Source organism: Arabidopsis thaliana, chromosome 2, assembly GCF_000001735.4.
Source record: "Arabidopsis thaliana chromosome 2, partial sequence".
Taxonomy (NCBI): Eukaryota; Viridiplantae; Streptophyta; class Magnoliopsida; order Brassicales; family Brassicaceae; genus Arabidopsis; species Arabidopsis thaliana.
Genome location: NC_003071.7, coordinates 8568283 through 8591701, shown reverse-complemented (window position 1 = coordinate 8591701; position 23419 = coordinate 8568283). Strand labels below are relative to the sequence as shown.

General features: G+C 35.3%; 6 protein-coding genes and 1 non-coding gene across 12 annotated transcripts; all 7 read right to left on the bottom strand.

Moving 5' to 3' along the window:
* Positions 1–77: 77 nt before the first annotated feature.
* On the bottom strand, positions 78–1047 carry AT2G00660. Of its 2 annotated transcripts, NR_143661.1 has the most exons (2): positions 804–1047; positions 78–481 (listed from the first exon to the last, which is right to left on the bottom strand). It is a non-coding gene; the product is annotated as an uncharacterized misc_RNA (transcript). The 2 variants fall into 2 exon arrangements; NR_143660.1 differs by having other exon boundaries at positions 78–1047.
* Positions 1048–1377: 330 nt separating this feature from the next.
* On the bottom strand, positions 1378–1749 carry AT2G19893 (Defensin-like (DEFL) family protein; the record flags this gene model as incomplete). Its single annotated transcript, NM_001036299.1, has 2 exons — positions 1378–1535; positions 1683–1749. The coding sequence occupies 2 exons, from the start codon at positions 1747–1749 to the stop codon at positions 1378–1380; spliced, it is 225 nt and encodes a 74-aa protein (NP_001031376.1).
* A 315-nt stretch (positions 1750–2064) lies between these two features.
* AT2G19890 (uncharacterized protein) lies at positions 2065–5652 on the bottom strand (the record flags this gene model as incomplete). Of its 2 annotated transcripts, NM_001335644.1 has the most annotated exons (10): positions 2065–2411; positions 3098–3215; positions 3297–3386; positions 3616–3710; positions 3798–3815; positions 3900–4106; positions 4161–4588; positions 4774–5103; positions 5193–5406; positions 5489–5652. In NM_001335644.1, 7 exons carry the CDS (start codon positions 4456–4458, stop codon positions 2065–2067), a joined length of 1173 nt encoding a protein of 390 aa, NP_001318250.1. The 2 variants fall into 2 exon arrangements, with proteins under 2 accessions (NP_001318250.1, NP_001323677.1); NM_001335645.1 differs by lacking the exons at positions 4774–5103; positions 5193–5406; positions 5489–5652 and having other exon boundaries at positions 3900–4079; positions 4161–4458.
* Positions 5653–6201: 549 nt separating this feature from the next.
* On the bottom strand, positions 6202–10614 carry AT2G19880 (Nucleotide-diphospho-sugar transferases superfamily protein). Of its 2 annotated transcripts, none has more exons than NM_001202626.2 (14): positions 10038–10614; positions 9492–9547; positions 9225–9399; positions 8982–9083; positions 8769–8840; positions 8471–8587; positions 8249–8326; positions 8083–8145; positions 7894–7990; positions 7738–7816; positions 7438–7652; positions 7088–7233; positions 6839–6961; positions 6202–6736 (listed from the first exon to the last, which is right to left on the bottom strand). In NM_001202626.2, the coding sequence occupies exons 1-14, from the start codon at positions 10122–10124 to the stop codon at positions 6584–6586; spliced, it is 1563 nt and encodes a 520-aa protein (NP_001189555.1). In that variant the 5' UTR covers positions 10125–10614; the 3' UTR covers positions 6202–6583. The 2 variants fall into 2 exon arrangements, with proteins under 2 accessions (NP_001189555.1, NP_565460.1); NM_127546.2 differs by having other exon boundaries at positions 6224–6736; positions 7441–7652; positions 10038–10344.
* Positions 10615–13699: 3085 nt separating this feature from the next.
* Positions 13700–15917, bottom strand: AT2G19870 (tRNA/rRNA methyltransferase (SpoU) family protein). Its single transcript, NM_179661.2, has one exon. It carries the CDS (start codon positions 15666–15668, stop codon positions 13899–13901), a length of 1770 nt encoding a protein of 589 aa, NP_849992.1. The 5' UTR covers positions 15669–15917; the 3' UTR covers positions 13700–13898.
* A 1717-nt stretch (positions 15918–17634) lies between these two features.
* HXK2 (hexokinase 2) lies at positions 17635–21095 on the bottom strand. Of its 2 annotated transcripts, NM_127544.3 has the most exons (9): positions 20613–21095; positions 19658–19808; positions 19384–19566; positions 19205–19279; positions 18950–19105; positions 18764–18862; positions 18536–18666; positions 18379–18460; positions 17635–18299 (listed from the first exon to the last, which is right to left on the bottom strand). In NM_127544.3, exons 1-9 carry the CDS (start codon positions 20882–20884, stop codon positions 17940–17942), a joined length of 1509 nt encoding a protein of 502 aa, NP_179576.1. In that variant the 5' UTR covers positions 20885–21095; the 3' UTR covers positions 17635–17939. The 2 variants fall into 2 exon arrangements, with proteins under 2 accessions (NP_179576.1, NP_001077921.1); NM_001084452.2 differs by lacking the exon at positions 20613–21095 and having other exon boundaries at positions 17702–18299; positions 19658–20260.
* Positions 21096–21811: 716 nt separating this feature from the next.
* On the bottom strand, positions 21812–23133 carry AT2G19850 (transcription repressor). 2 transcript variants are annotated; one of them, NM_127543.4, is made up of 2 exons: positions 22618–23133; positions 21812–22270 (listed from the first exon to the last, which is right to left on the bottom strand). In NM_127543.4, exons 1-2 carry the CDS (start codon positions 22997–22999, stop codon positions 22266–22268), a joined length of 387 nt encoding a protein of 128 aa, NP_179575.4. In that variant the 5' UTR covers positions 23000–23133; the 3' UTR covers positions 21812–22265. The 2 variants fall into 2 exon arrangements, with proteins under 2 accessions (NP_179575.4, NP_001154524.1); NM_001161052.2 differs by having other exon boundaries at positions 21839–23095.
* Positions 23134–23419: the final 286 nt, after the last annotated feature.

The window sequence follows — 23419 nt, the reverse complement described above, 5'->3', positions numbered from 1 at the left end:
TGACTTTCTTAACTCTAGTTAGTACATTTTCCTAGATCCCTTCAAGATATGTTGTTTTGAATTTTTTTATTTTTTTTGTCACAACTGTGTTTTATTTATTTATACAAGGCCAAATAATATAAAGCCAAAATTAACAGGCAATAACACTAAATTAAAAGAAAAGCCCAACAGAAACCCTAAATTGAAGGAAAGCTTGTTGTAGACAGCACATGAAACACGTATCCAATGGTAACCAGGCTTCTAGACACGTGGGAAGTGGAAGAGATAGGAGTTTCCGTTCATTGGCAAAATTGTGTGTCGTCGGGAATCTTCAATCCGACCAAAATCACCAGAAAACTTGATCTATCAACATGTCTCAAACTTCGCCCAAAGAAATCATGGCGAGATTCCAATTTTAGCTTTGATGAGAATCTTTGAATTTTCTTCTTCTTCTTCTTCTTCAATAGACAAGCTTTCAATCTTCAATTGCAGGTCATCAAACCTAAAAACGAAAATTCAATCGAATCCAAAGTATCGGTATATAATTTCAGCCCCCAATTACTTCAACATGAACTATTAACGAAGAGAAACATCAATCCAACAATATAACTTCGTTCTTAAAATTTTAAAATCTAGAAAGCATGAAGAACGAATCAAGCCCTTTAAACAAAGAAGGATTGAAGAATTACAAACTTAGATCAATAGAAAGAGATAAAGCTAGCGAGAGCCAAAGGAAACCAAAACTAATTGGAAATCAAAAGAGCCTAAAGAAAAAAAAAAAAAAAAGTTAGAGCAAACGCTCCTGAGCAAAAGCTAGCCAATACCCGCTAGCGAGATAAGCGGTGAGATCGCTAGAAACAGAGTCGACCACCGGTGTTGACAAAACCACCAATACCAGAAACAAAGCCGGACGAAGATGCTAAAAAAGCCATTTACGTTGGAAGCAAAGCTAACCTACACCACTGAGAAAGCTGATGCAGGAAGACGAGAATTTTGCCTCAAGCGGAACCAACAACAGTGGAGAATAATCGCCGGCAAATCGTGAACGAAAAAGCTTCTTTCTCTTTGAAAGATGAAAGAGAGAGAAGAGAGAAGAAATCTTATGTTGTTTTGAATTACATTCACTTTAAATTGCGAAATTATTAACAGAGCTATATACATAACTAATAATAAATAATTTTTCACAAGATCCAAAAAAAAAGAAGTATACATAACATAGCGACGATCACATACATAACTACAACTTTATATATAGCCATCGAAACAAGAAACACATTATTTATAATTTATAATAATCTCAATACATTCAAACTTATGGGCTCATACATTAAAACCTCATGTTACAACTCTTAACTAGATTGTTTATTCTTACGTTGATTTGAAAATATGCATGCATTATTATGCGTTCGACGTAGATGAAATATCAAGACAGTCCAAGGTACATGTGCAAACGACTCGGAGATGGTGTTGTTTGCAATTCCCATGGCTCTCATCTTCCCACTCACCGCATCTGTGGTCGTGGTCGCAGTCGCAATCGTTCATCTGGCAACTAATATCTGTCAACGTTTTAATTTGATTGATATGCATAGCTTATTATAAGCATCCACTTCTGCATTTTTCAGGATAGTTAGTTTATTCCTTAATTTTGTATATCCTGAATTTATAATGATATGAAATTGTTACTATTACATTAGAGAACTCACCAGGGATTGACAGGATGAGCATGGAAAGGCAGAGGAAGACAAGAAATGCAGCACAAGGCTTGGCCATGATTACTCAATTATTTTATTGATGTTGTTTTTTTTTTGGTAGCAAAGAGATAACTCCAAAGAGAGATTATATAGAGTTAAAGAGCAGTTGGTGGTTGTGCTTCAATTATGATAACTTATGCAAACCTTTGATTTTGTATACTGAAATATTACTCACTTCGATCTTGTTTGTCAAACTATGACCTAACCTCAACACTTGTTCAAAAGAAATATAATGCAGCCTAGATGCTTAGTATAGATTCTCAGTCTTCACATCCACAAGTCAGAAAGATAAAAGCAAAAATGATAGAACACCATTGGGGGAACCTTGCATGCATCAGTTACTTTCAGTGTCCCCCTTGGTAGTAGTTGTGACCTTGAACTTCTTCTGCTGCTTCTGCTTCTTCCGCTTCTTACGCTCCTGCTGCTTCTTACGCTTCTTGGCAAGCTTATTCTCAACAGCTTGTAAGCATCCGCTACAAGCACAAGTCTCATCATGTTGTGAGTTTCCGGTTTGTTTGATAAGGATTCCTCGATCAAGTAGGCTTCTCGAACGCCATACCGATGAGCTTACAGACGTGTGAATTAGAACTGCCGCTTCGACATTATTATGATCAGGCTGTGCTAAGAGAACGTTGTGATCCTTCAATCGCAAAGCTTGAAGAACCCTGATGAGCTCCGGTTCTTGTGTGATGTTTTTCGAGATTACCAACAAATTTGATGGTGAAATTATCCAGTGACCATAAACAAATGTGACTTAACATCTTAAGAACTCTCACACGTTTGACCCCTGGCACTATATATAGAAACGGAGATATGGATTACCATACATATAAATTAAGTAGTAAAAGAGAGTTTTTAAAGTAAAAAAACCTAATCAAGATGCTCTTTACCACCTTGTACTCCAAGCAATATAGATACATATATTTTTTTTGGATCGCTAGCTAGCTCTCACCTGTCAACAAAAAAAAGGAACATGCCCATACACAAACAAATTTTGAGCAAGAGATAGAGAGAAATCTTACTTTTGAATCCTCTGTGCATGGTTTCCACGGAGATATGTGGAATGTGGCTACCGATTATGAAGGGTTGGGTTTTGTTTTATGAGAGACTACTAAGGTAAGGGTATATAAGTATCATCCCTTGATATCTTCACTTAATCGACTACGTACAATATATAGTTTCCTACGCAAGCTGGCATATAATTAGGGCAAATTAGGTGAGAAAGAAGATTTTATGCCCAATTTTATTTTTTAACAATAAGAGTTTATTGGACTAGATTTTTAATAGTTATTGGACTAGAGCAATGAAAATCTTGTCAAAATACCTAATTCACTCTATAATTTAATAACTTATCGTCTTCTATATACTCTTGGTTCTGGATACAGAAAGTTCTAGAAGAGGGAGAAATTGATGGAGTAGAGGAACAGGTTGGAACAGTTGGGAACGTTGAGACTGATGGGAAGAAGGAAACGGAGAACAGAGGTTCTCGAGTGAAGCAAAAACCAACAAATCAGAAACCTATGACGCCACGGTCGACGCGGGTGATACGACTTACGAACAAAAGACCTCAAGTCTGTCAGCAGCCAGAATGCATCCAAAAAAGCTTCCTCTAGGAAGAAATGACGTAATTTGTTTCATGGATTCAAGAAGAAAAGCCTGCATTTGGATGACGTGTTCAAGAAGATAACCACGTTTATGTAGATAATAACCATGGAACCATCCCATTTAGAATTGAATAATTTGAACAAACACTAATAATCACCAAAACATTCAAGTACGAGAAAGGGAAAGGGAATGATTAAACATCATTGCCGAACCTTGCATCAGCTACTTTTCAGTCTTCCGCAACCTTCGTAGTATTATTCTTCAGGTAATAAAGCCATACAGAGCGTAAATATGCGGCCACATCAGGCAGTGCTAAGACAACATTGTAACCTCTCCCTGACAAAAGTTGAAGAACGTCGCTGAACTCTCTATATTCTGAGATGTCTTTTGAGATCACTATCAAATTTGAGAATACAGGATTATGTACTGCCCAACAAAGAATGTCTACTAACATCTTATTACCTCTCGAAGATTTATCTCCTGAAACCATATAGAAATGGAATATATGTTACAGGTTAAAAACGCATTAAAGCTGACAAAGAAAAGAATATTAAGAGATTTTACCTGCAGGTACCAAGTGGAAATCATCCAAGATCTTATTCTTCTCATAATAAGCCACGATTGACACTTTACCATCATAACCCGTTTTCGCAAGAGCTGATTTGATATTAAGAATAACCTTATCAGTAGTGTCAATACCATTAGGGATTGGGAAATCCTCTACGTCCCAGAAGATACATGTGCCTGCGATGACGGAGACAACATAACCAACTATGCAACAGAAAGAACACACACAAAAAAAGAAAAGAATCCATTAACGCTTACTATGACAAGTAGTAGTGAGAACCGAATGTTGGATAGGGTTTCCTCCATAGGCAAGGCTTGGCCAAAGCCAAACGGATCTTCTATAGGAATCATCAGGTTCTGCTAAGAGAACGTTGTAACCTCTCGTTCTCAAAGCTTTAAGAAAACCGTCCAACATTTCTATTTTGAAAACGAGAGGTTTATCAACCTTTAGCTGGTCAACTTCTAAATTGTAGCTTCTCGCCATCACCACCAAATTTGATCTTTTAGGATACTCCACAGGATTGTTCAGTGTGAAAAAACAAATGTCCATAAACATTTTATCAACTCTAGCAATTTTACAAGATAACCCTTATTTACAAGAGCTGATTTGATATTCTGTAAAAACTCATCAGTAGTGACACCATTAGGGATTGGGCAGTCCTCGACGTCCCAGAATACATTTGTTTCTGCGAGGTTTCAAAAAACCATTAGTTTAGTATATGACAGATTGATTAAATCTGTTGGTCTACGTACAATGACAGATCAATCAGATGAAACCTGATCCGAAATCAACACCAACGTGCACTCCAAGCAATATTAGATATATGTATATTTTGGATTGCTCGGGCAAATAGATAGAGAGAAGTCTTACCATTGAGTCCTTTGTACATGGTTTCTGGTGGCCAAGAGGCTGCGGATGAAGTAAAGCTTGGTTTGATAAGGATTCCTCGATCAAATAGGCTTGTGGAAAGCCATATGGATGAGCTTACAGTTTGAAGTAGCAATGGTGTTTCGACATTAAAATGCTGTGCTAAGAGAACATTGAAATTATTCAATCTCAGAGCTTGAAGAACCCTGATGAGCTCGGGTTCTTGTGAGATGTTTTTAAAGACTACCATCAAATTTGATACAGGATTATCCAGTGGCCATAAACAAATGCGCACTATCATTTGACCAACTCTCGCAGCTTTATCGCCTGACACTATATTATATAAAAACAGAGATCTGGATTACAAAGTGTACCAAAGGAGAACGTAAGAGAGTTTTAAGTTATTAAAGAAGAAAGTTCACCTCCGCGTAACATGATTCCGGCATTATGATACTCAATGAACCTTTGACAAAACCGAACCTCGGATATGTTATTCTTCTCATAATAACCCAAGATTTTCACTTCACCACCGTACCTTATTCTCAAGAGCTGATTTAATATTTTGAAAAATCGTATGAGGATAGAGATTAGGGATTGGGTAGTCCTCGACGTTCCAGAAGACGCCTGTCCTTGGCTCTAGAAAACAAAGAAAATATACAGTTACGAAACAGAGAAACAAACAAACAAACAAACAAAAAATCAGATTTTGAAGTTATACCTAAAAACCATTAGTTTAGTATATTGAATGCAATGCGCTCCACTACCTTGCACCCCAAGCAATATAGATACACGTATTATTTAGACCTGTCGCAGGGTCACTAAAAAGAACAGAACCATCAATTTCTAGCAAGAGAGATAGAGAGAAATCTTACTGTTGAATCCTCTGTACATGGGAGATATGTGGCCGCCGATGATGAAAGGCTGGATTTATGGTTTATATCATCAATTCAATCAAAACCAATCTCCCAAAATCAACAACACTATTATTATATTCAAAAACCGTAATTAACACATCCTTCACAATCACACTCCTGTTACGTTAATTGTTACCTCCTCGGCTCCCCTTTGGCTCTTTCTTGATCACCAAAGTAAATCAAGTGAATATGTTATCACAAATCACAAACCAACAATTTTTCGTAGACTCATCAAAGTGGAATCATTTGCTGAATATAAACCCTAACCTCCGCGAAGGGAAGATCAACAGTTTTTATTTTGCTTCACTTACTAACTAAGATATAAATCAAAACTTGAGAAAAAATATATATATATATATTAATTTCCATGGTTAAAAAAAAATTTGGGCCCTAAGCCTTACCTTCTGTGGCTTATGTGACGAGCCGGCCATGCCGCGGATGATATGACATAAAATTGTGAGCACAACAAATACATCTTAAATTTAAAATTTTGATATTTCAGACAACTATAGACCAAGGCAAGAATGAGAATTATAATTGGATTAAACATTTGTATGATACACAACAAACTAAAAAGTTGAATGATGAAGAACCAAAAATTACAGAAATCAAGGTGATGAATCAAGATGGTGAGCAGTATATTTCATCTTTAAACGGCTAAGTGAAACCCATAATAAAATAAACAGAGATCAATAAATAAAAATTTACCAAAGGGGATTAACGCCTTTCTTCACCAATAAACATTTTGAAGCCAACCAAAAGAAAAATTAAAACAAGATCAAATCTTCCCCCTTCTTGAAAAAGAATCACCAACATCGCAAAGAATCATCAGTTTACCCGCGAATTCCCGGGCAAAAATCGACTTTAGAGCTTTCTTCTACTGTATAAATACGGTTTTTTTAAACATCGAATTTTTTCGGTTGTCGCCAGTGAGCCAAATTTCTTCCCAATGAGCTTAAGAATGAAGCTTTCTGAGGAGCTCCTTTCTTACCATACAAATGTTTGCCTCCTAAATCAGTCTTTGTTGGTCCCATATCCTTTCGTCTCTCAATCTGATATCACATTGCAATCAATTACATACATTATACAGTTCTCTAGGTGAACATTAAGTGAAATGATAACGAGAAAACTATTTGGAGACACAAATGATTTACCTTGAATATCTTTCCATCTTTCAAGTGGTATCTGATTCCAGACCAGTTTATGGATTGAGAAAAATGAGACCGGAAAGCTGATATCGGATATAGGAAGTTGTCTACAAGCATTGCTACAAAAACCTGTAAATTTCCCCCCAACCAAAACGAATATGTTACCTCCATATCTATCATCCCCATAACTTTCGACACTATTACTCAAGAGTTTAATCTAATTCTAATTAATAAAAGGAGGTTGAAAGCACATACAAGTCCCCAGTTGTAAGTTGCAAGAGAGAGACGGGGAGCCTCAGGGGATAACATATTGCATAGCTGAACTTCTCGTCTCGTCAAATTCCACATTGACAGAAGCTCGATGAAGGTGCAGATCGCCAACGTTATAACAAGCATCATACCTACATAGAACCTCATCCTTCGGTCAATATGTAGCATAAGAAAAACAGACAATCCTACAATTTAAGTTGAAGATGACAAATCATTATGCTTCTACACAACAGTTCTAAGATCCCCCAACACACGAGCAATCATCGTGGCACTAGAACAAATTTCTGGTATCTTAAACACATAACCCACCTAAATAAGAAGAAAAGTATGCTCACCACCAGAAGCAGAGGTCGTGTCTTCAAGTTGATGATAGCCCTTGATGTAGATTCTTAAAGCTGATGTGATGTGAATGATAGCCATAACATATGGTGCAACAAAACCCCATGAAAGATAACAATGGACAGCAAACAAAGCCTTGTTCATTATCCAGTTAACTTTCGATATGTATGATTCTAGCACAAAGGTTTGTTTTCTCAAGTAGTTCCAGTATCTATAAAACAAAAAAGAATAGAAATTGTTAAGCATCTGAAATATTCAGTATCTTATGTTTCAAACAAGTAGATATGAGAATGTACCGTCCAAAACTTAGATCACTCGCGAGAGGGTGAGGGAAAACAGCAACAGGAGGAGATGTAATGAGCCTCTTATGAGCACCTGGAAAGAAGAAGGTAAGTGGAAACATGAAAAAACTGTCAACTATAAGTTGGAGGGAAATTTGAAGCAAATGTTACCTGCTAGAGAGGCAAGTGTCATATCATCTGAATATCCACCATCACGTAAGCCAGAGACAACACCGTACCGATCTTGTCTGAAATCATCAGCATGCATCTACAAATAGTTGGAAACATAAACCAAAATTAGCTGTAGCAGGGAATACAAAACAAACATTCTATATACCATGTAATATGTTATATACATACCATCATACATCCTCCCCACAAAAAGAATGTTCTTCCACCAGTCGCAAATCCCATTGAGCAAGGCTGGAAAGTGAACATGCCAAATATTAGCTCAAATTACGATATGCTACAATTATAAACAACCTAACAACTTGATAAAAGTAACCAGTGATTATATCTACCGTACCATGTGGTACTCATAGATGCAATAACTCCCAAGAGTCCCAGACGGCAAGTCTAGAGGATACCCAGTTTGAATAAATATCTGCAAGAAATCACTATATCTGTTAAACAAATTCAGACAGAAGGAAAGATAATTAAGGGCCTATCCTTAGCTATGTCTTTGATAAATGTAAACAGACACAGAATTAAGCCAATTAGTTCAGGATTTCTGTAGTTTGGGTACCACCTCTGGATTTTTCTCCATCTCAGTCGTGAGAGCTCCGATTGTTCCAGGATGCAGTCTAACATCATCATCCAAAAATAACACATATTTGGTATCTTTGTGCATTTTTTCAACTCCAATCTTCAAGAAAAAGAAGCCAGAAACAGGAACATTCAGCGAAAGCCAATGAATGAACAACAAAAATGAAAAATGTATGTTGGAAGATAAGTTAGCTTTTCATGGTTGTGATTACAGTTGATTTAAGAACAGTCACAAAGGAGAGATAAAAAAAATATTGGGAGAAAAAAAAAATCATACATACCAACTGATTATGAATTTTCTGGCTACATGTTGTTGATAAACCAGCAACCACGACCTTAGCTTCAACATGATCCTGTGTACATTGAAGACAGATTAGGAAAAATGTAGAGTCAGTAGATACTTCAAGACAAAAGAAGGCCATATGGACTATACTTCCATCGATAGATAACAAATAACACGAACACAATGATATGTTGAAACATGTCTGCTGTACCTGATACATAGATAATAGACGGGAAACAGCGTGATATGCAGGGTCTTCCGTACTTTCTACAACAAAAAGGAATTCCAATGGCCCACCATAGAGAGAAGTAATCTACACATAGACATGGATCAATCTTAAAATTTAAGTTGGAAGCAACAAACTTCTCTGGCAAAAAGCTTAACTATGATGCAAATTAAAAAAAAAAACTCTGCCTAGAAAGGAGACAATGATACTGCAACATGAGGGACTGACCTGACTTCTCCAGTTGTGTAAATTGTGTTCTCCAAAACCTTTTAGAGGCATGACAACTGAAACTCTAGGAAGTTTAACCTGCCTAGAGTGCTCAAGTTCATTGATATCTTGATAAAGAAACGCCAAGCTATTGCCCGCTTTTATGCTGTTTTTAATTCTCTTAACCTCACGATTCCTTAGAGATAGAAATGGAACACAAACACATTTCAGAAGACAAAACTCAGATTGTAAAATCAAAATAAGACATTATTAAGGTAAAGACACTACCTGACATATTCAGCCAATAACCAGCCGAGAGCAAGTAGTAAGCATATTGTACACCCCTGAAGCATATACAAGAAACATTAAGAACCCAAATAACAAACGCAAGAAAAATTCTTATCCTGATGATAAAAATGCTCAATCAAACAACTAAAAGAGAACACATTTAACCAAAAACTGCTAGGATTTATATGATCTAAACCAATCATTTTTCCTGGAAAATCATTGATGATGCAACAAACGCTCAATTTCTTCTTTTCTACGCTTCATACGGAACATAAAAATCATTACTTTTCAAACCTTTGTAGAACAAAACCCCTAAAGATAACAAATCCCCAAAATCCAGACTTTTATCCTCCAACATTTAACGAGAAAAAGGACCAAACTTTCGATCTGAACCAACGTAAAACAAAAAACAAGCGAATTGGGTTTTATGGAATCCGAACGTGTGATTCAGAGGAGCAAGCAAAATTCAAAATTTTGAAAGAGAAAAAAAGGACCAAACTTTCAATCGGAAACAACAACAGCAAAAGACAAAAAAAAAGCTCTCACCTGGATCTGAACGAAGACAGCGAAAGGGCTTGTAAAAGCTCTGCTAAGAGAGAAGAGAATCGCATCAATGGAGTCCAATGTAGACATCTTTCGTCTCTTTTCTTTTCCTTGTGTCCTCTCCTTGTATTCAACGTCGTCCTCTTCCTCGCGACAATAAAGGATTGAGAAGAAGAAGAGAGAACAGAGGAGCAAAAAATGAGAAACCCTAGATTTGAAATTCGTCTCGTTGTCTCTCTCTGTCACACATCGAAACCAATTAGATTCGTGAAATTGTCTCAGATCACCATTGACGGACCAGCGAAAATCCAGAGAGAAAACTAAAAAACTAAACTTATAATAATATTTTTCAAAAACTAAATCACACCATTCAATCAATCATGGACACATCCCTTTTCTTTCCTCTTCCTTTTTTAATTCAAAAAACTCAACTTTACTATTTTTTATTTTTAATAAATTCATAAATCTTTAAGAATCAGCACCTTCTATTTGAAATTTCAAATAAGATTTTTTTTTTGGTTGTCATCAATTTCAAAAGAAATTATTCCCAATAGTTAAGGAAATAAATATTCTGTTAAAAGAAATATATATCATTGTATTATGTCAAAAAAAAAAAACTATGTTTACGTGTGTGTTGTATATATCTATAAGCATTTAAATCTTATAATCTTTCATTTATTTTGTATAGAGCATATACTAAAATTTATTGCTATTAGAAGAACATATGTTTGTCAATATTCTGATTATATTTCGAAACCTAAAACCGCGTTAAGAAACATTTTTTGGTTCATTGAAAAGATTATAAACTCTAGCTAGTGACCATGTGTCAACTGGTAGGCTTATTGGTTTAAGTGTTGGATTGGTTATGTTTTGGAAAGATTCTTGTAAAAAATTAGATATTTGTTTTTCAAACAAACGGATTATTCATGTGCAAGTTTTTTTTTTTCAATTATTTGTGTATGGAGATCGTATTCTACATTTGAGACAAGGATTGTGATTTATACGGTTTAGGATCTCGAAAGATGAAGTACGGTTTGTGGTTGTTGAATTCAATGAGTTTTACGGATATTTCGAATAAGATGTGAGGCTTGAATAGAGCTGAAGCAACAAAAATAACTTTCAAGATATGGATCATTGTCATTTGAAGGTATTTTTCTAATTCTAAAAATTGCTTCTCTTAAGCGAGATAAAAAAAAAAACTGTTTTATGCGGTTTTGAAAGAAGTTGTGCAAATGGGTGATGATTTGCTCGCATCATATGCATATTGTAACTTAATGTCTTGGACTCTTGGAACTTTTGTTTCGACAAAAGATGATGCTTTCGACCTAAGATTGCAACAGTAACATGTCTCTTGGAATATGACTACATCTTAATTGCACGTGAAATAGACTAAATAGTTCATGTGCTTCTTAACCTGCATATTAAGACATATATATTCTTGAAGAGAGAGTTTTTCTAACCATTTTTTGATGCATTATTTAATTTTTCAAATGTCGAATCACACTCTTGAAGCTAAATCAAACCATCAGAACATGGCATCTCCAAAAGACACCTACTCATACTCGACTTTTTAAAAATATTTTAAGTTTCACATGAACAATGATCAAATATGTTTAGTGTGGTGATCCGCATCAATTACCAATTACAGTTTAATAATATATCACTTATTTTGCATATATCACATTAAACATGTAAACTACTTTTGCTCGCAAGATCAAAGTTAATTTTTACTTTCTCGTGAAGGATTATTCTTACTCAAGAGGAAAATATTGTTTATACAATAAAGTAATTTTGGCGGCAAAGATGCCAGAATGTGATGCCGAATCTAAAGATGTCCTTTTCGAACAGAGTATCACGAGTGGTGACAGCTTAGATACATGTGTGTTTTTGACAACCCAATTTCTTTTCTTAATTTTATTTATTATTTTTTCCACATAATTTTATTCTATAGTTTATTACTCCTATGACCTAATCATTGATCTCCTTGGCGAATTGAATATTTTCTAGGTATATTCTATGCATCTTCTTCTCTGATGTGACTTAAAAATATTATTGTGTTTCCATTGCCATGTTTTTCAAATCTAATTTGGTGTTAAAACATATGGCCTAATATCGAGTTAGATTAGATTTTTAGATTGATACTAATGTACTAGAGTCAACTATACATATAATATATTGCTAGTGAACAAACTATTGGTTCAAATTATATTTGTTGTTTTTTCTTTGCACTAATATGAGCATTGTAATTACATATTTTCAAAGGTAATTAATTAAAATTGTGTGTTTATTTTCGATCAAAGTCAAACAATCACTCGGACCAATCTAAAACAGTGTTTGCTAATGTACGTAACTAGATTTGATTGTGTGCAAGAAATAAACTACGTTTATCGCAAGAAATTGACTTCAATGGATTATGAGCGTTCGTGTATACACACATTCTTCGTGACAATAAAAATATATACCTTTTTTTTTTTTTAATATAAGAAGGTTCTAGGCCGAAATCCGTAATTTTTCCAGATCCAAAACTACAGCATGTAATATTAGGTGGTGTTATTCAATTATGGAGTTAAAGTCAATTCTTTAAGCTTTAGATTTGTTTTCTGATGTTGCTTTTAAAAATATGTTTGTATAAATTTCAAAATCTATGCAATATAATCTATGCAATATGTCTTGAATATTGATTCTAATGATTTACTCATGAAACTCCAAAGAGATTTCATTTCAAATGAACTAATATACAAGGATTTTACAAGTTTTTTTGTTTTGAATAATACTGGATTTTAATGAAATATTTAAAATCTTAATTGAATAACACTAAATTTTAAAATCTATTAAGCATGATTACAAAGATGAGTTCCAATAACACTAGATTTTAAAACTGGATTTAGAATCATTAGTTGAATAACAGTTGATTAGTGTTGGATTTTAATTCTATTAAAATTCATTAACTAATAACACCCCCTTAGTTTCGTTCCAAGCGTCACTCGAACCGGCGACCTCTAAACTTCATCTATGATCTTTACCAATTGAGCTACCAGACACTTGGTATTAAAAATATATACCATCTATAATATTTAATAATATTAGAAATTAACAGTAAATTATATTGTAAATTTTGTTAGTTATTACCTATTAATATAACTTTTATAAGAACGATATAAAATATATTTTTTAAAAAAATTAACTCAAAAATTGTTTTAGTACAAATGATTTGTAACCATTTTGTTTCAACTGCAAACACCTATTTGAATCGTCTGTTGTATCATTGATATGATTTAATAACAAAAAAGTTGTTTAACTTCCCGGCTTTAACCACCTTAATCAAACACTAAATATATCCAAATTCTCATGTTGAACTGGACCATGCTACTTGTGCTATCCCTAGTAAAGGATATAGTGGTACCCATTTCATGTTTTTGGCTCCATTTCCTTTTTCAAGACAAAAAAAAGAACTAAGGGAATATAAATGTGGTGTAGAAATCCAATTCATTGTAAACATGAACCATATTTAACCTTTAACCATTTTAACCAGATACTATATGGTTTAACTTTCCACAGTCTAAGAAACAAGTCTCAGGAAGTGTGCGAGTATTTTAACCAAACACTATAAATCATCACTTGCGTTAAACACTCGACAAATTTGAAGATCTAGAAGTTGGATTTATCGATATTGTTGGAAATTTTACTTTCACTGAGCTGAAATTTCTGGAATTGATCTTCAAATAATGCAGCTTTTCGAGCATAGATAGATCAGGTCATGTTAGGAAAACAAACCATAGAATGAGAGCATAAAGTTATACAAGTAAAGAGCAAATCCCAAGTTTGGTTCAAAAATGTAATTGATAAGAAGAACTCAAGGAGGAATCAAGCACTTGCTTTGTTGCCTATTAAGTGATGAAGAAACAAACCAGCTGCAACACTCACGTTCAAGCTCTCCACAGCAAGAAATGATCTGAAACCTTCACCTTCCGCATCATCAGACTCTGTTACTGCAACTTCGTTGGGCATATTACCACTAATCCTCACTAAATCGGTACATGATCGCTCTACTAATGGCCTTAAACCCGTTCCTTCATTACCCAAGACAAGAATTGTTGGGCTGCCAGGTAAAACCTCGTTCAAAGCAACAGCCTTTGGTGATACCGAACCACCAACCACACGCCAGCCGTTCTCAGCAGAAGCTTCCAAAAACTGCATCATGTTTTTGCAGTACCTGAGTTCCATTACTTCGAGTGATCCAGCGCTTGCTTTACTCACAACTGCACTTAATGGAGCTGAGTTTTTAGCGCATACCACAACACCCGTGGCTCCAAAAAAGTAAGCAGATCTTATGATCGCGCCTAAGTTCTGTGGATCAGTGACCTCATCAAGAGCTACCCAGAGAGAATATTTCTCTTCCTCTGATGAAATCGGATCTAGTTCTTTCACTTTCACCAATTCTAATGGAGAAGCATCAAGCACCAATCCTTGATGTGGTCTGTTATCAGCGACCATGTTAAGATCATGCTTCGAAGTTTCCTTGATGTTTAACCCAAGTTTTTCAGAGATTTTCAAAACTCTCTCGAAGCCTTTCTTGTCTTTCTTCTTCCTATTGTTACTGCTCAAATCTAAACCTTCTTGAACATAGAGAGCATAGAACTCTCGTCTCCCAACAGAGAGTGCAGCCAACACTGGACTTACTCCATAAACCACTTCACCTTCCAGCCTAGGCACACTGGACTCAGTCGCCTCTTGCCATGTTTTCCTACCCCAGCTCTCTTGCCTATTCCAGTTTCGATAAGCTGCATCGTCACGCCCTTGATCTCTTACATCATACCTATTGAATCTATTTTTGATCTCAGACCACCTAGTATTATCTGGTTCTTCTTCAACGATTCCATCACCATCTTCAGGGGCATGATTCATTGTTTCCTCTTCTGCTTCTTCAGTGATTCTATCATCACCTCGGGCACTAAAAGAGTTCTGATTTCTTGTTCTATCATCCCAAGATGACCGGTTGTTAACTCTCGGCGATTGCTCTTTCGCCGGTTTATCATCATTAGCCACCCAAATTGAATTCCCTCCACCTTTCTTACTCTCTTCTTCCACTTCACTGATTCTATCATCTCTTCGACCACGAAAAGAATCTCGATTCCTCGTCTCACCATAACCTCTGGATCTACTTCTCCTATCAGAACCTGAATCATTTCTACCATCTCGTTTCTCCCAAGAAGGTCTATCACCTCTCTGAAACCTTTCTTCCACTGGTTTCTCATCAGACTTCACCCAAATTGAATCTCCACTAGAACGGCCACTACCGCCACTTCTCTTATCTCGGTAAGCTTTCGATCCTAATCCTGACTTCCCTCTACTACTATTACTACTACTTCGTTTCCCAAATCTCTGCGAATCAAAACTCGAAAACTCTCTAACACCTTCAGGGTTCCTCAACATTCTAATCTTCATAGAATTAAGACGAGAACTAACTAAACCAGTCGAAACATGTGCAAAGGTGCTTCCTTTAGGGTTTAAATGAAACTTAACTGGTAAATACGAAGACTTTGAGAACTGGAGACAACTTTTGATTGTTGTTTGTTGTAATGAAACCCTAATCGCCATTGGAAAGCCTTGGCTTCTTGTTAAGTTACAGTACATGATTCGGAGTAAACAGAAGAGAAAAAATAAAAAAAAATCCGGTGGGGATAGGTGAATTTTTCAAACGAAGCGCAATTGGATAACGGTGGTTGAAGATTCTCCCATTCATAGACCAATTGACTACCAGAGATTTCTAGGGTTTAAGGGAAAGACCAGAGGAAGGAGAAGATAAGAAAGAATAGAAGTACAACAGAAATGACTAGAAAACGGTGTCGTTGCGAGAAAAATAATCTCTTTCACGAAATCACCTCAAATAGACTTGAATTACCAATGCTACCACCGATGTTTTTAAACCTGACCCAGATAGTGACCGGACTATCTTTGGGTCACCCAGTCATCCGGATTGGACCACGGATCAATTAATTAATATTAATAAAAATTTTAAAAAAATTATAAATATAATAACAAATTAATTACATCACATTTAATAAAATATAAAATCATTTACACTAAAAATATATAAATATATAAAATCAAATAATTATAATAAAATGATTACATTTTTTTATATTCAACTAAATATCTAACACGATAACAAATATAGTAAGAGATCACCAATCACGGAAATAAACTAAGAAAAGATCGTGAATTTAAACAACTAATCTTGGTTGTCTCTCTCACCATTCGATTCATTGTTTAAAGCGGCATTGTGAAGTCTTCACCAAAATCTACAACATCAAATGAGTTTAAGAAGTGAAAAAACTTTTTCAATGATTGAATAAATGTTTAAATCTTATATTTTATTCTAAAGTCAAGGAAGCTTTTTAAAACCCACATCTGGCCGGTTCAATTGGTTCACCGGTCACGGGTTAATGGTGACTTTTTGTGGGTTTTTTAAATTTTGAACTTGTCAGATTTTAACATTAAACCCAAACTAGAAAAGTATTCGAATCACAGGTTAATCAGTTGAACCGGGCAATTCGGGTCGAACGTGAAAACATTAGGCCGATATGCACATGTGAAAAACAAAATTTTGTCGCGGACAAATTACATACCAGATTTAAAAATTGTAATTAGTAGTTTATATAGTTGACGGAAAAAAATTTTTAGTAATTTATAGCTAAGATGGGAATGAGATATTCATGATCTTGGAACTAACACAAGGAAAATACAAGTTACCTCTTCAAGGCTTGAGCTAGCCTCTTGGACCAAGAGCAAAAACAAGAAATTATGGTCCGTAGTCTGTAATCATCCCAACATTTTTGTTTGTGTAATATTGAAGCATTTCGATTTTGTTTCTTTTAAGAAGAACAAAAATGTTGGAATGATTATGTACAAAAATTTTAGAAAAAAAAAAAAAAGAAGATTATGTACAAAATTAAATCTTTAATGAGAGATCTGAGATTTTGTATTTGATCTTTTCGTTGAACTACAACTTAATATATTCAAAACTGTTAAAAGAGGAAAGAACCAAAATTAAACCATTACATTAAAATTGAAACCAAAGAAATAAACACTTGAAATTAGTCTTGTTTTTGTTCTTGGTCCAACCTTTCGAGTAAATTCTAAAGGAGAGAAGTGGAGAAGATAAGAAAGAAGTGTTAATGGATGAGGTGGACAAAACCGTTTTACTGAATAGACCCTTTTGTTTACTGTTTATAAATTGTAATTTGTAATGATAACCATGGGAAAAAACAAAATTGGTAGCAGACTAATTACATATCAGATTTACATAAAAATAAATTTGATATGCAGTAAATTGATTGTTGTCTGTTCAAAAATAAAATGTTCTAGTTGTTCGTACCATATGTTACATCTATTCAAATCCTAAATTTCGGAGTTTCTTTGCTAGTAAATTCGAAAATCTTAAAACAAATGTATTATATTAATTCATTATTTTTAGTCTAAATGGTTTTAATTAATATTTTAAAAATATAATATTAAATTAAATTCGAGAAAAAAAATATCGTTTTTATACCAAGTATTTCTTTTGCTCGGAAATATAGAGAAGACATTGTTTCAAATGCTTGATTTGTGTTTCAAGTTAAGAATACGAAAGAAAAGACTTGATAGAATTTCTGATTACTAGTTTTGGGAAAAAATGAACGTTCATAGAAAGAACTCGAATATATATGTATAGTTCTACAACATTGGCTGGTCGTTTGAATTTCCCAGAGCTTTGATGAAGAATCCAGGTTTTATTGTTCCTGAAAATTGTCAAAAATAAAATTTCCCAAAAGGGCATTTTTACCTTCTTACTTTTTTTTATTTGTTTAAACCCTAACGGCAAAACAAAGAAGAAGGTTAAACACAAAAAAAAGGCTTTTAAAATTAACTTGTTTCAGAGTCATCTTCAAGTTCGAGATACTGAGAGTGAGAAGCAGCAAGTAATGCAGCTCCAACACCTGAACCATCATTCGACAGTATCACTTCAACACTCTCTGAAACTTCATCTCCAAGCAACTCTTTCAATGAACTCTTCATCGACTCACTGAACTGAGTGTAATGCTCGAATAGCCCACCGTCCATCGCTATCACAGATTTCTGAGCTTCTCCATCTTTTGTTGCGTCTCTTCCTATTTTCTTGAGGATTCCATAGATCCCCGCAGCAGATAAACGAGCTCCTCGGCTTGCAATGATGTTACATAGGCTGATCACAACTTTCCTCATCTTCAGAGAACTAGTCTGGACCTGAGAGTTCCACCAAAGAAACTCTTTTGAGATTTATAGATTAAAGTGTGAAATCATTGTGTATAGGAGAGAGTCTAACCTCCAATATGTCTTTTAACTTGCTTCCTACAACCTTCAAATCCGGGGAAGTATCACTGTGCATAGCAGACATGTTCGGGGTCCTGCATACCGCAAACATAATTATTAGACTTCTGAATCGATGGCAAGTAGTCATAACGACGGAGCAACTAATCAACCTTATGATGAATGGTATTTTCAGCTTAGGTGGGACGATATCGCCAAAGAAGGCAGCTTCTTCAGCCATCTTCAGAAGAACTCTACGCAAGATTTCTCCCAGATACATTCCGGAAATGATTTTCTCAAGAATCTGAAGAAAACAAATATAGCCAGATATAATCTTATGGTCATGATGATATTTCAATAAGCGAAACTCTCGGAAAACAGCATAGTTTCAAAGCTCATACCTGTTCACCAGGATTCAAACTATCGACATCTAGAGAGTGGTCGTACTCTGTCAATGGAAGATGTGATGACCTGAAGTTTCCCCATTCCATGTTGATCACCTACATTGTGGTACATACATACTATAAGATGAAACAGGTACTTGAAAGCTCAATTGGAGTTGTTATGTTTTATTCGAAAACACAAACCATTTCTCCTGATTTGGGTAGCAAACCATGCCATTTGGGAATTGCATGTGCACGTTCGACATAGGCTGCATTTGTGCCGGTGCCCAAAATAACTGCGACAACGACATCCGGGTTAGTGTATCTACCACCCGCAAGTGTTCCAATGGTATCATTAACCTGTAAAGTTTACAAAAGGGATTAGAGAATCATAATCAAGTAGATGACACAAATTGATTGCTAGTTGAAAAAAGAGTGTGTGTATAGAGGAAAACTCACAAGCGCTGCGACAAGCATGTCCAGCCCAACTCTTTCCATAGCTTTAACAAGTTCTCCAACAACATCTTTATCAACCTACACAATCACCAAGAAACAGAGATACAGAGGCCAGGAGATCAGAAACAGCGTAATCATATCAAAAACTCGGTGGAAAGAGATGAAAGGAGAACAAGCTCAACTGTATCGTCAATGGAAAAGCCCTTCGTCCAGTTGATGAGAGTGCCAGAGGATAAAGATAGCTGCTTAACCGGAAATGAGAAAGTAAAACCTAGTTCCCGTTGTCTACCAGGTGGGAGATGAAAGTCCTCGCCTTCTGTAGCGACAAACTTGGCAAGAACATCAACGATAAAATCGAATAATTCCTGCCAAAATGTAACCAATACACAAAGATATAGACCAACCAAGAAGACTAATCATAACAATAAGGAATAAAAGTTTAGTGAGAAAACTGACATGTGACTTCCCGGTCATCAAATGAGGAGGAATAGATTCTTCTTTGAATTCTCGTTTAACAACACGGTCGTGCTTCCCACCAAGAAGCACACGCATAACACGGAAGTTTGTTCCGCCTAGATCCAACGCATAGAAAAAACCAGTCTCATCCCTGTCAAATTGATACCAAGCATTAAAACCAATCACACAACTCAAATTTTACAACGGAATTTAGCATCAGAACTCAAAAAACAAACAAACAACTACACAGAAAAAGTACACTCAATGATTCACCCAAAAAGTTACATTAAATCCTCTTATAAAGACATATGGGCTCGCTCCTACAAAGAACATGACAAACAAAAGATAACAAAGAAAAAACTCTTTAAGTTCCATGAAAGTAAAAGAAGCCAAGCTTTGGAACAGTGAGACATCAAAAGCTATATCAACTATGTTCTGCTCCGATTCTATTGACTTTGGCATGACAATTTTCACAAAATTCCCAATTTCAAGAGAGATTATGATTCAAAGTAAAGATTTAGATTCCATGAATGATGGACAATCAAACCATCAAAATCGAATTCCAAATGAATCATAAAGCATGAAACTTTCTCAGATAACATTATCCAACAAAAAAAAAAAGACAAAATTAAATAAACGTGACAAAGATTAATCCATTTTATTAATCTTAATTCAGATAAAATCCCACAAAATTCTCAAATTTTATCCAATTCTCTTGAGTGACAATCAAACAAGTAAAATCGAATTCCAAATAAATCATAAAGCAAGAAACTTTCACAGATGACATTATCCAAAAAGAAACAAAATCGGATAAACGTGGGAACGATTTATCCAATTCAGGTTTCTTAAATCTGAATTCAGATAAAATCGCTCAAAAATCTAAACTTTATCCATTTTTAAAAATCCAAAATCACAAAATTAATAAGGAAGAAGAAGAAGAAGAAGAGAAAAATACCCAGAAGGAAGATTATCAACGTAGCTAATAAGCATCTTAAGCTTGCTGCCACCTTCAGAAGCAAGACCAGCATGCATCTCAACAGTCATAGCATCAGCCACTTGTCTCAATTTGGCAATTGGCGTTGCACAATCTTCTTCAAAGGCTTTCAATATCTCTATCACTCTTGCCCATTTCCCTGCGCTTTTCATTCTCCTCCGTACTATCAACGCCGCCGCCGCACATACCGCCACCGAACACACTACCGTCGTTGCAACTGCCACTTTACCCATCTTTCTCCCTCGCCCAATTCTCAAACCAAAAAAAGTTGGCCCAAATTAATAAAAAAAAAAGTTGGAAACTTTAAGAACGCTAGAGATGATGGATCTAGTTGTTGAGGAACTGGTTTTGTGAAAATAATGTATACAAAATTTGGAGAACACGTAAGCAAGCTCTGTGTTGTCTGTAAACTATGGAAAGTGATTTAAATTATTGATTTTTTGGGATTTTTCTCGCAGGATTTGTTTTTTTGTTTGTTTTTATGTATGGTTATGGAATTAGTGTGAAGTTACGAAATTGACCCTGAAGAGATTTGGTTTTGGTCTTTTACTTGCCGAATTTTGTGGAGGACGTTTTTAGTAAACGATTATTTATTATTCGGAGATCTAATTACTAAAAGAGTAAAAGAGAATATCATGAATTTATGATATCGAATTTTTTAATTTTTCATTTGTTTTATATCATTTATTAACGGGTTTTTTTTTGTAAGAATAACCATTATTGATGCAATCTAAGTTTTTTTTTTTGTCAACGACGCAATATAGTTTCATAATTAAAAATATGATTGTATATCAGTATATGAGAACATCTAATTTTAGTTAGTTTGACTTTGACACGTCTTTTGCTTTACTAAAAAAAATTAACGTTTGACTATACTTAAGAGCTAAAAGACGCAATTTATTAATTATTATGGTCAGCGCCGACCAAAATTATGTTAATTATTTCGTAAATTCTTCAACCCACTTTTAGTTTTTATTTGTGATATCCAAATAAAATTGAAACTATATATAGAAATCAGTATCGCAAATTTGATTGATAGTTTGATACATGTCGAAACTTTGCCAAAATTATGTTACAAACCAAAAAGATATTGCTTGGTACAGTTAATTGGGAATAGTAAAATTTGGTATTGGCAAAATCAGTGGGATCTTTTTTTTTTGGTCAAACTAGCTTTTTATAAATGATTCTACTCTCCAACAATGGAGAAATGGTTCAACAAGTACATCAAAGAGGCTACAAAGGCCAAAAAAACCACTGCTACAAATGACATACAGAAAGCACGAAAGAAAAAAATAGAAGCATACATAACAGTTAAGCAACTAAAGTTCGAGACACCAATAGTGCTGCAACATGAGATGAGCTTTCGGAAATAAGAGAGCACACTTGGTGATCTGCTGTCCGGAGATGCAACATCCTCTAGTGGATAAAACGCATCATGAAATACGGCTACAATAGCATAGGCGACAAAGCACCAACTTCTTGAGCTTACGAGATGTGAGAAAAACCTCAACTTCGGAGAGGTGTGGGGTTGCGAAAACCACCACTTCTTGATGAACAAATCTGGAGTCCAAGACCCAAGATCATTTCTTGTTAAGACGTCATATGTCTTTTCCTTTATCCTGCGTGAAATTTCAAGAAACCAAACCAAAGAAACAATAACATGAATTGCTCTTAACCAAAGTTTTTAAATAACATCCTCATAATGAGGTAAGAGAAGCCTAAGCTTATACAGAATCAAACCAACCTCATACTGAGGTAAAAGAAGCTGAATTCGAAGTCCAATCGAAAACAACAATCCTCATAATGAGGTAAGAACAGCTTGAGCTTAAGCAAGATCATAACAGCCTCATATTGAGGTAAAACCAGCCTAAAACTAGTAGAAATCATCACATCCTCATGGTGAGGGAACTGAAGTATAAACGAAGGCATGTTCCAAAGGAAGGTAAAAATTCAAAGAAATTACTACCTTTCAGAGAGACAAAACCTTTTGATAGAGTGACTAGAGGATGAGAGAGGTGTGGAATAGAGAACCAAAGCTCCAAACAAGCGAGAGGAAATACTTGGTACCACGAACTGCACACAGCAGTAATAGATCGTAAAGCAAAACCCAGATCTAGAGGGCTCAAAGTCTGAACAAGATCTGATCCTAGATCTGAAGACCTCAACAGCAAAATCGAGAGAAAGGAGTTGGAAGCTCCAACGAGATAGTCTGGTGGGTCTGGAGGGTCGGGAGGTTCAGAAGGAGAGACCAAACTGGTCAAATCTTGCGGTAGAGCACACGGCGGCGGATTCGGAGAAGGGAGGAGCAAAGGTGGAGCAGGAGCCCGAGCAAGCATCACTAAAGCCATAGAAAAAAGGGAGAGGAGGGAGAAAGAGGAAGATTCTCGCCGGTGGGCGAGAGGCCACACCAACGGCGGCAAGGAGAAGAAGAAACCCTAATCGTCAAGTTGAGAGAAAAAAAGGGGTTTTTCGCTTCAGAGATAATCAGTGGGATCTATCAAAACCCTTTTTATTGTCGAGTGCTATGCTCTCTTTTCAGTTCAAAGTCATTTTAGATATCACATCAGTTTGGTACGAGAAAGAATAAAGTGTTTAGCAACACTACCCACTCTCTAACTTTCTACTTTTTAGTCACTTTTTAATACTATAACTATGCAAAATCCTTGTTCAAACCTGTTGGTAGGAGTAGACATTCCATCAAAATTGAATAGAACAAAAACTAATAATATCTTTCTATGTTGGTTGTACGGAACTAATTAAACCTATTC

Excerpts from the sequence above, each read along its gene's own strand:
- AT2G19870 (NM_179661.2), bottom strand. The coding sequence starts at position 15,668 with ATGTACTGTAACTTAACAAGAAGCCAAGGCTTTCCAATGGCGATTAGG.
- AT2G19880 (NM_001202626.2), bottom strand. The coding sequence starts at position 10,124 with ATGTCTACATTGGACTCCATTGATGCGATTCTCTTCTCTCTTAGCAGA. Across the intron at positions 8,588-8,768 it reads AGAAAATTCATAATCAGTTG|ATTGGAGTTGAAAAAATGCA; the intron begins GTATGTATGATT and ends TTTTTCTTGAAG. Across the intron at positions 8,146-8,248 it reads GCATCTATGAGTACCACATG|CCTTGCTCAATGGGATTTGC; the intron begins GTACGGTAGATA and ends TTCACTTTCCAG.
- HXK2 (NM_127544.3), bottom strand. The coding sequence starts at position 20,884 with ATGGGTAAAGTGGCAGTTGCAACGACGGTAGTGTGTTCGGTGGCGGTA. Across the intron at positions 19,280-19,383 it reads GCTTTTCCATTGACGATACA|GTTGATAAAGATGTTGTTGG; the intron begins GTTGAGCTTGTT and ends GTGATTGTGTAG. Across the intron at positions 18,461-18,535 it reads AAAATACCATTCATCATAAG|GACCCCGAACATGTCTGCTA; the intron begins GTTGATTAGTTG and ends TGCGGTATGCAG.
- AT2G19850 (NM_001161052.2), bottom strand. The coding sequence starts at position 22,999 with ATGGCTTTAGTGATGCTTGCTCGGGCTCCTGCTCCACCTTTGCTCCTC.